The sequence below is a fragment of the Crocuta crocuta genome, unplaced genomic scaffold (genome assembly GCF_008692635.1).
Source record: "Crocuta crocuta isolate KB4526 unplaced genomic scaffold, BGI_CrCroc_1.0 scaffold348, whole genome shotgun sequence".
NCBI classification, from domain to species: Eukaryota; Metazoa; Chordata; class Mammalia; order Carnivora; family Hyaenidae; genus Crocuta; species Crocuta crocuta.
This window is the reverse complement of record NW_027529573.1, coordinates 3,094,282-3,110,073: the sequence shown is the minus strand read 5'-3', so window position 1 is coordinate 3,110,073 and position 15,792 is coordinate 3,094,282. Positions and strand designations below refer to the sequence as shown.

Genomic DNA, 15,792 nt, shown 5'->3' with positions numbered 1-15,792 from the left:
AGCCTCGGGCTCCTGCTCCCGGGAGGCAGCGCCGCGTGGAACGTCGGGGGAGCCCAGTTCTCCGGACGCAGGTAAGGGCTGCCTCCCACCACCTCTGTGCCCTGCCAGCCCTGGGGCCAGGACTCCCCCCCACCCCCGCCCTTTTTCCCCCAACCTCCGCGCAGCCAGGGATTGGGAAGGGGACCTGGTCCCCCACCTCAGTGCCAGCCGGGATGGGAGTAGGGACCTGGACAGCCTAGTTATGTAGCCAAAGCTCCCGGCAGTGCTGGGGTCCCCTACAGCATGTGTCCGGAGCCGGCGTTCCCCGACAGCCTCCTCCCCCCCCCACCACTTCACCTCCCGAGCCCCAGAGGAGGGGGAAGGGGAACAACCAGGGAGAAGCCCGCCTCTCAGGACTTCCATGGCCCTAGCTCAAGGGCCCCCCTCCCTGCATATAAGAAAAGCCCAGCACATCTCCTAGCTGACCTCCCCTTGGGGAACCTCCACCCTTTCCCCCCAGCTCTTGGCTTTTTTTTAGTACCCTGGCTATTTATTTCCCTCGGAGGAAGAAGACAGGGGTGGAATTTCACAGTCCGTGGGTCAGTGGCCACCCCCAGGGACCTGGCATTTTGAACAGAGATGGGAGAGAGTATTCTGGGTTTTTGCTGCTGTTTCTGGAACTGGGAACATTCTCTCTGTTGGTGTTTGTGGAGCATCTCCCCAGTGGGGAGCCCCTTGTTTGGCATGTGGTCATTAATCCCTCAAGGGTCGAATGAGGTAGGAAGCACTATCCCCATTTAGCAGATGAGCAAACTGAGGCCCCAGAGAATTCACATAATGTTCTAGGCTCACGGGCTTTTCGTAAAAGTGCTGGGATTCGACCCTGTCTTTCTGGCTTTGATAAGTGTTTGAACCTGTCCCAGCCCCATCCTGGCTGCAGCCCCCACCCCCACTGGGGTCCTCTCTCTAAGGCCAGCCCTTGTCTGAGGCAAACAATACAGAGTAGCCAGGCCTCTTCAGGCCTTTTCATCCCATTCAAAGGCCTTCCCTGGCCCCCACCCCCTAGGGCCTCAATTCTTTAATTCTTTTCAGAGATTCCCTTTCCCAGTGGTCAGGGGCCAGCATGCCCCTGCTGGGCTAGCAGAGCAGGTGACATGGCTAGGGCTGGAGGGCAGAGGTGGCCAAGGCATTGGAGGCCAGAACAGAAGTTATCTGACCAAGGACAGGCATGTGGCAGATATCTCAGCCACCACCACCTATTACATGCTGACTACAGCCAACCTCGGCCAGGCATTTTACCTACACCTACCACTTCCAGAGTCTTCCCAACTGCCATGGAAGGCAAGCGTGTTTATGGTTCCCATTCGTCAGAGGAGGAAGCTGAGGTTCAGAGGGAGGAGATGACCTGCTCAGGGCATGACTGTGAACCCTCAGGGTCCTAGGTGCTAAGATGACCATGACCCTAAACTTGAATTCCCAGCGTCAGGTTCAGGATGGTGCTCCAGCCAGTGCAGGGCAGGGCCTCCCAGCCTGGGCTTCTCACCTCCTCGAGGCTTCCTGGGTGGGAGCCGGGTAGTGGCTCTGGGCAGGTATCTGTTGTCACTGGGGACCGTCACCCCATCTGTTCTCAGAAGGCTCCCAGTGGCCTGAGCAGCACAAAAGCCCTGTGGGCAGTGCTGCTGCTCCCATTTTACAGATAAGACTAGGGCCCAAAGAGGAAAAGTGGCACCTCGATCCAGGCCAGCCAGCTTCCCAATCCAGCGTCCTTTGCACTGTAGCAGTGGTCAGCTTGTGGGTCTGGGAAAGGACTGCAGCTTGTGGTTAGGCGGTGAGGGCGCTGGCCCTGACTCTGACACTGACTTAGTGTGTGACCTCAGGCAGGTCACTTCACAGCTCCGGGTCTCTGTTTCCTCCGTGTTTTCCTCTTTCCTCCCCTTGTCCCCTGCCTGTTCTGAGGGTGGGTGGTGCCCCTATAGGAAGAGCGAACCGTGGTTCCTGCTATCACTGACATTAGGTGGAGGAAGGGACCCCTAGCTGGAGGAATCTGTGGTCCTCAGCTGCCAGGACCTCCCCTTATGGCCGTGTCCCAGCATTGTTGGAGACAGCATGGGGACGTCACACCTCGTCAGCCCTTCCTCCACCCCCAGCCCAGCACCCCAGGCACCCCTTGGCAGCCAAAGGATCAGAGGCAGAAAAGAGGCTTTGTGCTTGGGGAGGGGGAGGCCCGGGAAGGCATCCAAGGGGCTGCCCCAGCCCCAGGAATGTGGCAAGACTTTGAGACCCCAGGAACCAGGGTGCCCGGGGCCTGTGCAGAGCTGCTTCGGCTCACCTCTGCCCCTGTCTACCCCCGCCTCCAGTCCCTGCTGGGGCTGCTTCCTGCCCCGCCTCCCACGAGATCCCTTCCCACCTGAATCCTTGTTTCCTTTAACGACCCATCTCAGCCCTGTGGCTCTAGAGTAGAAGCCATCACCAGTGTCCTGGCCTAGGCCACTTCCCTCTGCAAGATGGGCTTCCTTTGGGCAAACCCTAGGAGTAGAGAGTTATCTTCCCCAGCCCCACTCCAGGGGGCTCAAATCCCAGCTCTCCGCCCACACGGGCGACCTGGCCAGGTGACTTCTCTTGGAACCTCAGTGTCCCCCTCTTTAAAATGCAGAGGCTGAGGTGCCTGAGTGACTCAGTCAGTTAAGCATCTGACTCTTGATTTTGGCTCAGGTCATGATCTCAGGGTCCTGAGATCGAGCTCAACCAGGAGCTCCACGCAGAGTGTGGAGCCTGCTTAAGATTCTCTTTCTCTCCCTGTCTCGCTCTCTCTCCCTCTGCCCCTCTCCCCCGCTCACATGTGCATGTTCTCTTAAAAAATAAAGAAATAAAATAAAAAATAAAGTAAAATGCAGAGCCTGGCAATCCCTATCCCAAAGTCAAGGGAAGGACCTGTATGGAAGGTTCTGTGCTGGTATCTCTCGGGGAAGCCGCTGGACCACAGCTGTGGCGTGTGGAGCCAGTGTCACAGTCCACGGACAGTAGCTATTAGCACTGTTCTATGCAGTTTGTGTGAAATCTCCTCTGGCAGAGGAGATTCTGCCATCCCCATTTGCAGATGGACAAAGTGAGGCACAGAGAGAGTCAGGGTCCAAGGTCACTGAGTTAGGAAGCAGCAGGGCAGGACTGGAACTTCGCCTCCAGAGTGGGGCTCTGGCCCTGATCACCCTACCCCCACCGTGTACGTCTCCTTTCTTTCCTCTCCTTTTCATAACGGCCCTTGGCCCCTGGCCTGCTTGGCTGCCTCCTGCAATTAGCCCCTATCACTGTTCCGGATCACAGCCCTGGGCCCCGCAGAGACAAAGTCCCCTGGGCCCTCATGGCAGGGGGTGGAGGGCGAGTGGGGGGGCCCTGGTAGGGGTGGCCTGTGCCACACCGAGCTGGTCTGGCCTGTTTTCTCTCCTCCAGCAGTCTCTGGGGGCCCAGGAGGTGCTGAGTGGGCAGAAGTGGCAAGCCCGGAAGAGAAGGGCTGCCTCCTCCCAGCTCCTGCCCTCACCCCATCCCACAGGCTCAGCCTCACTGGGTTCTTGGGCAACTTATCACTGACCCGCATCTGAGAGAAGAAAGCCCCCAGAGGCAGTGGGATGTAGGCAGGCTTCCAAGCACAGCGCCTATCTCTGGGAACCTGGGTCCTGGCTCCTCTGCCCAGGGCCATTGTCTGATCTTGGTCATTCAGTCATTCGGCAAACCTCCCTGAGCACCCTCGGGCTGAGCCCCATCCTAGCTTGGCCGCTGCCAGTGCCTTCCCTCAGCATCTGCAGGGAAGAGAAAAGCTCAAGGCTGCCATGAGCGGCGGAAGGGGACCTCTGGAGGTGCCCCGCCTCTCCTGGGACCTTAGGACTGAGACCTAAAGGACAAATAGGAGTTTGCTGGAGCAGGGCGCGGGATGGTTGCCTTCCGGGCAGAGGGAATCTGAATGCAAGGTCAGGGCTGGCAGGGCTCACAGGGCGATGGGAAGCCTTGGTGGCCCTGGACTCACAGCAGCAGTGGCAACATTAGGTCTGTACTTTAGGAAGAGGTCCTGCTGCCCCTGGAAAGTAGACAGAGAGGCCAGGCCAGGACTCTGCAGAGGAACTTGGGTTTATCTTGGGAGCAGCGGGGCTAGGGTCCTCAAGGCGGGGGAGAGGTGCGGTGTGGTTATTGGTGACTCCTCCCATCCCGGGGGGGTGGGGCTAGGGGCTGACCTTGAACCCCACATGGCCAAAGTATCCCCCCCGGCCCCCACTAGTCAGCCATCAGCTCCACATCTTCTAAGCATGGGATTCAAGCAAACTCCATCTCATGGGAAATAAACCAGGGAGCCAGTCAGTGACCCACATGGGGGCAATTTTAATTAAGGAAGAAGAAAATTGTTTTCTTTCACTGCCCCCTGGTATAAAGAGGGGCAGGTCAAACAATTGTGGGCAGTCACAGGCCCACCTCCCCCAGCCCAGTCCAGGGCCTGGGCATGGAAGGGAGGCGTGTGTGTGCGCGCGCACGCACACAGCTCTGTCTGCAGACAGAATGGTCATCCTGTGGCTAAGTGTCCTGCTAGATTTGCCTAAGTCTGATTGTGTGCTTGAACGTATGTGTATGTGTGTGTTTATGTGGGTCTTTGTGTGTGCACATGGGCATGTGTGTATCCAGGAGTTGTAGGCACTCATATACATGTGTGAGTGTGTCCGTGTACATGTGCATCTGCACTCACTGTATTTCTGGACGTGCATGCCTTTACGTGTGTGTACACCTCCACACACTGGCCTGGAGTCTTCATTCCTGGCGCGGGCCCCCCTCCAGTATCTGGGGCTTCTGACTGTCATCTACCCAGGTGGCCCCTCCCTCCCTCCTTCCTTCACTCCCAGAGCCCTAGGGCCAGCCTGGGGGACGTCACACAGGCTGCAGGGAACCCCCAGCACTCCTCAGGAGGTCCTCTCCAATACTTGCACCCCAAGTTTTCTGCATTTTTCTGGATAGGAACCACAAATGACATCACTTTCTCAAAGGGGCTTATGCCCCCCCACCGCACCAAACAAAACTCAAACAGCTCTAGGGACCCAGAGGATCTAAAAAGTGGGGGCCTTTTTCTAAAAAAAATTTTTTTAGATTCTTTTTTTTTTAATGTTTTTTATTTATTTCTGAGAGAGAGAGCATGAGCAGGGGAGAGTCAGAGAGAGAGGGAGACACAGAATCTGAAACCGGCTCCAGGCTCTGAGCTGTCAGCACAGAGCCCGACGCGTTGCTCGATCCCACGAACCGTGTGATCATGACCTGAGCCAAAGTCGGACGCTCAACCGACTGAGCCACCCAGGCACCCCCTAAACATTTTTTTAATGTTTGTTTATTTTTGAGAGAGACAGACAGAGAGAGCACAAGCAGGGGATGGAGAGCGGTGGGGGGGGTGGGGGGGAGACACAAAATCTGAAACTGGCTCCAGGCTCTGCGCTGTCAGCCCAGAGCCCGTTGTGGAGTCAAACTCACAAACTGTGAGATCATGACCCGAGCCGAAGTGGGACACTTAACCGACTGAGCCACCCAGGCGCCCAAAGTGGGGGCCTTTTTGAAGAAATGTATTTTTTTTTAACTTATAAACCTCCCTTCCTGCTCATTGGGAGAAAATTTCCAGCCTGAGGTTAAGAGTGCCAACTCTAGGGTCAGATGGACCTGAATTCCAACTGTTATTGTGTTGTTCATCTTGGGTACCTGGAGTTCATCCCAGACCTATGCGCCTCAGTCTTCCCATCTGTAAAGTGTGCATGAAAGGCGTTGAACCCAAGCTCCTGGGGTGCAGCATGCATGATAATGGAAGGCTGCTGTTAGTGCAGGAGAAAGAGCAGATGGAAAGCTCCTCCCTGCCCCCATATGTGGCAATTTGATGTGAGCATGTGATTTTTCCTAACTTTATGCACACAGAGCTATATATGTGCAAATATGTATAAATAGTCTTTCAGCTTTCTCTTTTTAAAAAAAAATTTTAAGTTTATTTATTTTGAGATGGAGCATGAGCTTAAGCCCAGGAGGGGCAGAGAGAAACGGAGAGAGAATCCCAAGCAGGAACCCCCACCACCATCAGCACAGAGCCCAATGTGGATCTCAAATGCATGAACCATGAGATCATGATCTGACCTAAAATCAAGAGTCGAACAGTTAACCAACTGAGCCACCCAGGCACCCCTGAACTTTTCATTTCTTTTTTTTTTTTTTTTTAGGTAATGTTTATGTTTGAGAGACAGAGCATGAGCAGGGGAGGGGCAAAGAGTGAGAGAGACACAGAACCCAAAGCAGGCTCCAGGTTCTGATCTGTCAGCACAGAGCCTGACACGGGACTCAAACTCACAAACCACAAGATCATGACCCGAGCTGAAGTCTCACGTTTAACCACTTAACCATCTGAGCCACCCAGGCGCCCCACCCCCGGGCTTTCTTATTTTAATAGACTTGCAATCTTCATCTGTTGGTCTGCGCATGTGTTTCTCACTTAACCAGACATGGTGCTCTACACGTGGAGAACTTAGGCTCTATCTCAGCATCTGGTTTTCCATGTCTAGTGGTCCTTGTAGCTGGTTAGGATGTTCCCAGTTTTGTGTGGTTCCCAACAGTGCTGCCACAAGCACCTATCACCTCTTCCATGTGGTATCTGGCCGAGGGCTGTGTTGAGCCTCTCCCCACTTTGCTTTTGGCTAGGCTATTTCTTCCTCCTGGACTGATCCCAGAGTGACAAAATGGTGAAGGGACTTCCCCAGGGTCCCACAGTGAGTTAGTTGGCAGGTCCCTGCCAAGGACATTCTCCAATGGGTGGATCAGGGTTGGGGGGTGGAGCGGCAGCTGGGAGACTGGATGTCGGTGGTGGCAGACATCTCTGTGATGGCTGAGACATTCCAGGAGCTCAGCAGCCCTCAGCCCTGCACAGGGTCACAGGCTCTGCATTTTTTGCCGGGGTTGGGAAAGGAGGGACTGTTTCAGGTGACCCTTTCAGCCTGAGTCTGTCACCCCTCCAGATTTTCCTTTGTGGTCTTGAGCCTGGGGTCAGTAGGTTCCCAGGCTGGGGCCTTCACAGAACCATGGACCGTGGCTCAGGAAATGGGGAGGAGATGGGAGCTGAGGTCTCTGGGATGAAGTCAGGGGCCAAGCTGTTCCCTCCGCATTCCTGGGTGCAAATCCTGCTCTACCATGCACCAGCTCTGGGAGATGAGCAGTTGTCTTACCCTCCCCAAGCCTCAGTTTACGCCTCTGTAAAATGTAGGGAGGTGCCTTCCTGACTTAGTAGGAAGATAATGTAAATACCCTTAACATACAGTGGAAGATAATGTAAATACCCTTAACATACAGTGGGCGCTCAATAAATGCAATGCAATATGATTCTTTTTTTTAGAGAGAGAGAGTGCATGAGTGGGGGACAGGGACAGTAAAATAGAATCCTCCATGCTGAGTGTGGAGCCCGATGTAGGGCTTGATCCCACAACCCTGGGATCATGACCTGAGTCGAAATCAAGAGTTGGATGCTCAAATGACTGAGCTCCCCAGGCACCCCACAATGCAATATGATTATTAATGGGCATTTGGAGAAGTCAGTCCTCCGTGCTTGGGACATCTGGCTGTCACACAGAGGGGACACAAGGGTAAGTGAGACAGAGCCTCCCTCCCCATGCCAGAGGACGGAGAGGGCAGACATGAATCACCAGCTTAACTCAGGGAGACAGATATACAAAGTGCTGCTGCAGGGGAGGGTCCCCGGCAGGGAGCCATCAGTTCCGTTCAGGTAGGGGTGGAGGTGGGAAGGACAAGGGAAGAGGTGACAGCACAGTAGAGCTTTGAAGGTTGGAGGTGCCAAGTGGAGGGGTGGGGGCAGGGTGCTCCAGGCAGTGGGCCGAGTGTGTGTGTGTGTGTGTGTGAAGACCTGGAGGTGAGGGTTCACAGCAGACGCAACGCGAGCGCAGGGGGTCTGGAGGGCTGCGGGCGAGGGTGAGCACCGGAAGGACACGGCCGGGTTTCCGTGTTATGACAGCCTCCCTAGGGAGAGACTGAGGGGCAAGATGGGGGCTGCTGTCCAGGTGGAGGCAGGAGGCCCTGGTGACCTGGATGGGTCGGGGTTGGAGAGAAGCGATATCCAGGAAGGAGAGCTCAGGCAAGGAGGCCTTGCTCCCATCTTGTCCCCTACAGCCCAGTCCCCAAGACCTTCCCAGAGCCCCCAGCACAGCCGCCCCCCGCAGAGCTATGGAACTCAGTCCTCAGCCGCAGTAGCCCAGAGGCTCCTGATGGGGGCGCAGAGGACTCAGAGCTCAAGGGTCTCTCTCCCTAGAGACTTGGGGCTCCTGGAAAGAACGGGGCCCCCCCTCACCCGTCCTCTCTGGGCTCCAGGGCAGAGGCTGCGCATGGCACCTGAGTTTCCTCACTGTGGGTCTGTTCCAGGAACTGGTGCTCCTATGTGGTGACCCGTACCATCTCCTGCCACGTGCAGAATGGCACCTACCTTCAGCGAGTGCTGCAGAACTGCCCCTGGCCCATGAGCTGCCCGGGGAGCAGGTAAGTGAGACCGTGGTGGAACAGGGCTGGTGGCACCCCAGGTGGAGGCCCCGCATGAACATGGGCCTGGTGGTGACACTGCACCGGGGGTGCAGGGGAGTGCCGAGGCCCGCGGGGTGGGCGCAGCAAGGGGACCCTTGGCCCCATCCCCATCCTCGGCAACCCCCTTATGCTCCTGGGGCACCTGGAGGGCCTCCTGGAGGAAGGATTCCACCATTACCCACATGCATTCACTTAGTGAGGCTTCACTGCTGGCGGGGGGGGAGGGGGAGGACAGGCCAACCCCACTTGCAGGGACTTCCTGGCCACTTAGTATCTAGATCCCCCCACCCAGGGGGTTCCGAGGGATTGGAAGGGCTGAACTCCCCAAACAGAGGAGGAGAGAGGCTCCAGAGGGGCTCAGAGGTGGCCGAGGACCCTGGAGTTCATCCCCATGGACGTCCAGGTCGGTGGGAAAGGTGGCAGAAGACTGTGTCTGAGTTCAGCCCCCTGCGCACTCTTTCAGCTACAGAACCGTGGTGAGACCCACATACAAGGTGATGTACAAGACAGTGACTGCGCGCGAGTGGAGGTGCTGCCCCGGGCACTCAGGGATGAACTGCGAGGAAGGTAGGACTGCCCCGCGGTGCAGCCAGGCGCCTTCCCTCAGGCGCACGGGTGGGAGTGGTAAACCCTTGCTGAGTCGGCAGACGCTGCAGTGGACCGCACCATGCACACCCGGGCCGCTAGCGAGGCTTGGCTGGGAGAAGTCAGGGCCTGCTGTCCTATGGGTGTTCACCGCCTGACTCTCAGGACCCAGGAGGAATTTCATACAGGTCGCATAGCTCATGCCTTGAGGCACACCATCCCAAGCCTTTCCTCCAAGCTTGGGGAGAACCCGTGTGGACATTTCCATTGGATGTGGTAACAGCACACGGAAGCAAAGCACCCTTTAAGTCTGTGAATCGGCTTGGTTGGGATGGTTGTATCCATCTTGGGGGTGAAGAAACTGAGGCTCAGGAAAGTGATGGGTATACAGCTCCTAAGTGGCAGTCAGGATTTGAACCCTGGTCTGCCTGGCCTCTCCCAGGGATGGGGGCATCGCGTGTGGAGTGTGTCCCAGGCAGAGGGAGCCCTTTCACCCTACCCCCCTTCTCTGCAGTGGCTCAGGGCCCAGCACCCACAGTGGTGCAGAGGACACAGCCCAGGCCTCCCCGCACCTCCTGGACACACCTGGAGAGCCCTCCCTCGAGGGCACCTGCCTCTCTGCTAAGCAGTCTGGATGGCCCCCACCCTCACTACCTACCTGAACTCAGTGAGAGGAAGGTTTTTGTGTGAGAACCAGCCCAAGAAGCAGGCCTGTAGGCACATCAGTGGAAAGGGGACATTCAGGACCCCCAAAGCAGCACGTTAATGTGAGCATCAGTCACAGGACATATTCTGATTTCAGAAACACGAACATGTGCGCCATGGCCTCTGAATCAAGAGAGCATGATGCTAACAGTAGTCACCATTCATAGGTTCTTCTTGAAAGGTTTACGTGCTTCGCCTCCTTGGGATCCCACAAGAGTCCTGGTTCATAGAATGGGCAACAGAGGCCCAGAAAGGTAGAGTCACATGCCCAGAGTCACACAGGGTGGGGGGCAGAGCTCACCACAAAGTGGGGCAGGGAGGGGGACTGGCAGGTTTCCCTGTGGGGTTGGGGAGTCTTCAGTTCTGGTAGGGGTGGCCAGGGGGAGTGGGGGAGCTGCCCGATGCCCAGCAGGGGTCCTATACAGAGAGAGGCAGCCGCCAGTGCCAGTGTGGGAGGGCAGACATCAAGGGGAACCAGGAATGGGACCCTCCCCTCCCTGGTGGGAGGAAGAGGGGCCCAGGGGGCAGGAGGAGAGCCAACAAGAGGGGCTGCTGCCAATGAGGCCACAGAGGAGCTGGTGGGGGGTGGGGGCCACCTGGGCCTAGCAGGCCTGAGCCCAGGCAGGGCCTGCCCAGACAAAGGCCACTCTGTCCCTGGCCTCCCTCCCAAGGGCAGAACTTCCCAGGTCCGTGGGGCCATCAGGGAGCCAGTGAGGGCGGAGGACAGGTGGGGGCAGCTCCCATGCCCTTGAGTCCCGCAGCTGGAGGCCGTGCGTCTGAGAACTAGGATCAAGGCTAAGGTCTCTGCCAATGGCAAGGTGGGGGTGCAAGGCAAGGGCTGGATTAGGCCACCCCTGACATCTGCCATCTCCCTTTTCAGGGCCTCCAGGTCCCAGCCTGGGGATGGAAGTCTCCAGGGCTTCATGGGCCAGGCCAGATCTGCCACACACCAGCTGTGTGGCCTTGGGCCAGGGACTCCCCTACATCGTGCACGTCATTGTGCAAGGGCACCAGGGTGGGGGTGGGGAGGCTGCAGTGCAGGTGGCCCTTGTCTCGTGCCCATTCAGAACGGGGAACACCCTCTCTTACCAAGCTGCTGTGTGCTCTTGCAGAGCCTGGGGCTCCCCCACACTAAACCTCGGTGTTCTCACCTGTGAAATGGGCAGAGTACTAGAGTCTGCTTCCCAGGGATGTTTCAAGGATGAAATGAAGCCATAAAGACCCCTGTAGTGGCGTGGCAGCCCATGGTGCACACTGTGTGATAGCCAGTGAGATAGGGAGGGCCTCTCTCAAACACACACAGGCAGAGTGGACCGAAGAGATGCCCAGGCCTGGGTATTCTAGAAAACTGCTCTTCTGGGGCCCTGGGAATGAGGGTAAGGAAGCATGAGGACATTGCAAGCCCATCAGGCCCTGCCCTTCCTCTGACAGCAGAGTTGAGGCTGAGCTCCCCTAGCTGTTTTCCCTGGTGGGAACTGCCCTCATAGTCTGCCACTGTGACATGGCCCTGGGGCCACCAAGCTGTCACCAGAGCAGTTGGGGGTGACATGAAGGAGGAGAGGGAGCACCCATCATTCCAGAATTCAGATCTAGATCAGCTGTGCTTTGCTGTGTGATCTGGGGCAAGTCGCCCTACCTCTCTGAATCTTGTCTCTATCTGGAAGTCACATGGGATTGAAAAGTATCCACCTTGTACTTTATTATGACCGTCAGAGACTCATGCCTCGAACATAGTAGATACTCATAAATATTTCCCTCTCCCCCTTGGCCCCTGTGCTGGGGATTCTGTGATGGCTCTCTGGGACTGTCCTGCCTCCCACCTCTGAGATTCATTTCTCAGTCAGCTGCTCAGCAAACAGGGCTCGCGTTTCCAGAGTCTTTGTTCATTCATTAGCCCTGGTTTCTCGTCTTCAGAATGGGAATGTTCACTCTGTGATGATGAGTGAGGATGTTTCCTGATGTTCATGACAGCCTGTGAGGAAAAGACTGGAATAGGCCCCGTTTTGCAGATGGGGAAACTGAGGCTCAGAAAGGTGAATGGGCGGGCCTCGAGTCTCTCAGCACGGGACCTGCCTGATCAAGCCTCTACTAATGCCTCCCGGCCTTGGGAAGTGGGATAGATGGAAGGCAGGGACCCTGGCGGAGTCTCACCTCGCTGCCCACTCCCACTGGAAAACACCTAAGGAAGGTCCAAGGCCGGAATGCGCTGTCTCTGCTGGTCCTGACCCCTGGTGGGCTCTGCTGAGGGCAGGGCTGCTGTGGCCTCCATGTTATCCTGCCTCTGGGAGGAGGGGGTCCCTGCAGACAGATCATTGACCCATCTGCCGCATTGTTCAGGCAATGTAAGTGAGGCTTAGAGAGGGTGTAGATCTCATCCGAGGTCACATAGCAAATAAGCTTTATAGCTGGGATTCTCAGAACTGGGGCTCTGACCTGGGGTCTGCAGCACCCCGCTGCCTCAGACCCTCCCGTAACAATAATGATGAGGGGAAGGAAAGTGTCCACTGTCTTCTATGCCAGGGACCCTGACTCACACTCACCAGTGTCATGCCATCGTGTTATGATGCAGAAGGTCCAGATATGGAAACTGAGGCTGGGAGCGGGAAATGCCTCGCTCAGGGTCACATCCTGATTCAGAGTCCGTCAGTATGACCCAGGACCAAGAGTTTTCCTCTGCAGCAGGAGCAGCTGAGGACTGCTAGTGCAGGAAGTATTCAGAAGGTTGGGGTACCATGAGACTGGTGGAAGCCAATCTCAGCCCCAGTTGCCCTGGATAGAAAAATAAAGGAGCTCCCTCACTCTCCTCTTCCATGGGATCCCTTGCAGCTAGGGGACCTCTGTTTCCTTCTCACTGTCCCCCTGTCCTTAGCACACATGCCCCTTCCCCATCTGTGGACCCCCCCCTTTAACCCTTCTATTATGGGGAACCAGAGAGAGAAGAAGTTCGCCTGAGGTCACACAGCAAAAAAGCTTAAGAATAGACCAGAGCTTCTGACCCAGGTCTTTCCTGGGCCCTGGGCTTCTCCACCATCCAGAGCCGGGCCCTTCCTGCACCTATCTTTCCAGCCCTAACGAGATGCCAGTTACAGTGCCAAATTTGTGCTTTACTCTGAAGATTCAGGATCCTGTGGGCTCAGTGCTGCCTGAGTCTGCCACCCATCTACTCCACTCTTGTCTGGAAGGCCCAGCAGCCCCCATCTCCTGACTCCCACCAGCCCATCCTTCACCCTCAGCCGGGCAGCTCCCCTCTCCATCCTCCTGGCCACCCCAGTGATGTGCTCCAGCCTTGCCCTCGCTCCTTCTTACCCACACTGGCCTTCTTTCTCACCCCACAGCCTGGGCAGTGGCTGTCCCCACAGCCTGGGCAGTGGCTGTCCCCTCTGCCTGTGACCTCCCGGAGCTGCCACCTGGCTATGGTGGCCCCTGCCCTGCCATCACTACGCGCATCTCTCCAGTGCCTGATGTACAGTGGGTACACAGGAAATGAATGGGAACCTCCTTTTACCCTGAAGAGGGGCTGGACACTGGCCTGTGAAGCTAGGCCGGACACAGACTGAGGCTTCCCAGAGGCCAGCTGGAGGGTTCTTGGAGCTCCTGGCCCCACCCCTAACCCCATCCTTGGTTCAAGCCGAGAGCAGCAAATATTTACATTTGCAAAGTAAATTCCCAGGAGGACACCTGGACTGAGGCCGGGGAGGCTGCATCCCTGTGGCTGTGGTCACTGGACCCAGCAGACCTGTGGGTGGCTCATGAATGAGGAAGCCTCTCTCCTGGCCTCTGTCCTGGGAGAGAAAGCCAGAGATGAAGCTCAGGGACACTTGCAACTTCTCACATCCACATTCCCAGCGTAGGGTGGGGTTTGAATCCCCACATCCCTACCTCTCTGTGTGGACAGGCAGCCTCTCCTCTCTGGGCCTCGTGTTCTCATGAGGACCAAATGAGAAGGGGCTTCTTAGCTTAGCCCTAGTGCTGAGCAGAAGGAAGAGGAGCTGCCTACGGGGACACAGGGCTTGAAACTGTACATGATGCTGTCCTTGTGCAGATCAAGGCAGGGAGTGATGAGGGTGTCATGGGGGAGCTTTGGTGGGTACCCTGGTCTGTCTGGGAAGGCTTCCTGGAGGAGGTGATCTAGGACTGGCAGCTGTGGGGTAGGGGATAGGGAGGCTGTGTGTGTCTATATGTGTGTGGTGCTGGTGGAGACCTCCCAGGTGGTGGGAAGTAGCCCACAGTCAGGCTTCCCAGAGTGAAGCTGGGGTTTGTAGCCCTGGAATCCAACCTGGAGCCCCTGAGACGGCAAGGTTGGGGCTGAGGGGCAGCGCTTTAGGACAGACCATCAGGCTGGGGTCTGGGGGACTTTCAGCCCACTCGGGTCTGCTCCAGCCAACACCAGGGGTCCTGGCCCAATACCAGAGGGAAAGGTATGATATTTTTGGATGATGGGAGACCTCCTCCCAACCCTGGGCTTTTTCCCTGCTGGGATTTGCTGTGCTAAAAGGCCATTTTACAACCTGATTTGTCCCCTAAAGTAGTTCCGTCCACTCATCAGAATTTGAAGGACTTTTAGGGATTGTTTTTATGAATCCTGAAACCAAAACAACATTTTCTGGGGTGTTTTTTTTGACAGTTTTGTTATTTCTTTAACTTCCTTCCTTCTTTCCTTCCTTCCCTCTTTCTTTCTTTTAAAATTTTCACTTGCCATCACTTTGAACCAGTTACATCTATGCTAATGGTCAGACCATGTTTTCATTTGTTTTCTAGTTCTCTCTGGCTCCTGGTGAAATATACGAAAGCAACTTGGTTGAAAAAGAATTTCCAACCACAAGTGCAGAGATTAGTAGCTCAGGAAAGCCTTCGTCTGACGTTAGAACGTTTATGTTCATTTTCAGGACCATTGTGTCTGCTGTCCACATTATTTCGCCTTTTGTTTTGTTTGTTTTACATTCATTTTCAGCCGGTGATTCATGTATTTATTAACAGAAGGTTTATTGAGGCTATTGAGGCCCTACTATGCAACAAGCACTTCTTCCCAGAGAAAACCCAGACTTCCATGGGGTTGGAGAATCAGAGCATCCTTTGGTTGACTTCCTGAAAAGAGTAATAAAACGGCCTTTTACATCTTCACCTGGGGCAAAGAGGGCGAGGAAGGCTTGGCAAGGCCATTCTCCTCCGGAGCCAGCATTCCTGCAGGTGCCAGGCCTCCCTGCCTCTGCCCAGTGAGCTGACCTGGGGTGCCAGGTGGCCCAGAGAGAGGAGGTCAGGCCCTGGAGTTAGGCTAACCTGGGTTCAAATCCAGGCTCCAGCCATCTTGGTTTCCGCCGGGAGAGATACTCATATTTACTCATCCATTCATCTGAACACAGAGGGCAGAAGAGCTCTGTGCCTCAATTTCCCTATCTCTAAAGTGGAGGTGGTACTAGCTACCCATTTATGGGGTTCTGTGATGATAATAAGTTAACACTGTATATGTGAAGTGCTTACTAGAATGTGCCAGGCCCAGAGCAAGTGCTAGCTGTTAAGTGTTAGCTGTTATGACCTACCATGTAGGATCGAGCTGGGGTATATACAGCACTTAGCATTGGCCATGGCTCACAGTGGCATTCCCCCCACCTGCCCCGATCCACGCCCCCAGTCCTGGGCTGCCAACCCACCTTCCTCTGTCCTGGGTGAGATTTACTCCCTGCCATGGGGGCAAGTCCCAGGTCCCCAGGGAGGGTGTGCGGGCAATGCTGGCCTGGTCTGAGCAGAGGCCCCATAGAAGAGCAGGGTCTGGCCGCCTCCCTGCTGGGGGCTGGCCAGAGACACCCCCCGTCTGGTTTGAGTTCCCGGCGCCTCACTCCCTGCACCAACCCGCAGCCTGGCTCTGAGCCGCCAGGCCTGCGCCTTATTTGGGTCTTTTCTCCCCGCCTCCCTCCCCGCACCCCCTCCCCCCGCCACAGGCTGGCA

At 56.1% G+C, this 15,792-nt stretch overlaps 1 protein-coding gene across 1 annotated transcript in view; it reads left to right on the top strand.

Annotated features, from left to right (window-relative positions):
- Positions 1 to 15,792, top strand: part of EMID1 (EMI domain containing 1) — a 93,709-nt gene that overhangs the window by 40,373 nt on the left and 37,544 nt on the right. Inside the window, exons 3-5 of the mRNA XM_077761490.1 lie at positions 3 to 71; positions 8,404 to 8,517; positions 9,023 to 9,126. Coding sequence (XP_077617616.1) covers positions 3 to 71; positions 8,404 to 8,517; positions 9,023 to 9,126 — 287 coding nt within the window. The remainder of the gene's footprint in view (positions 1 to 2; positions 72 to 8,403; positions 8,518 to 9,022; positions 9,127 to 15,792) is intronic.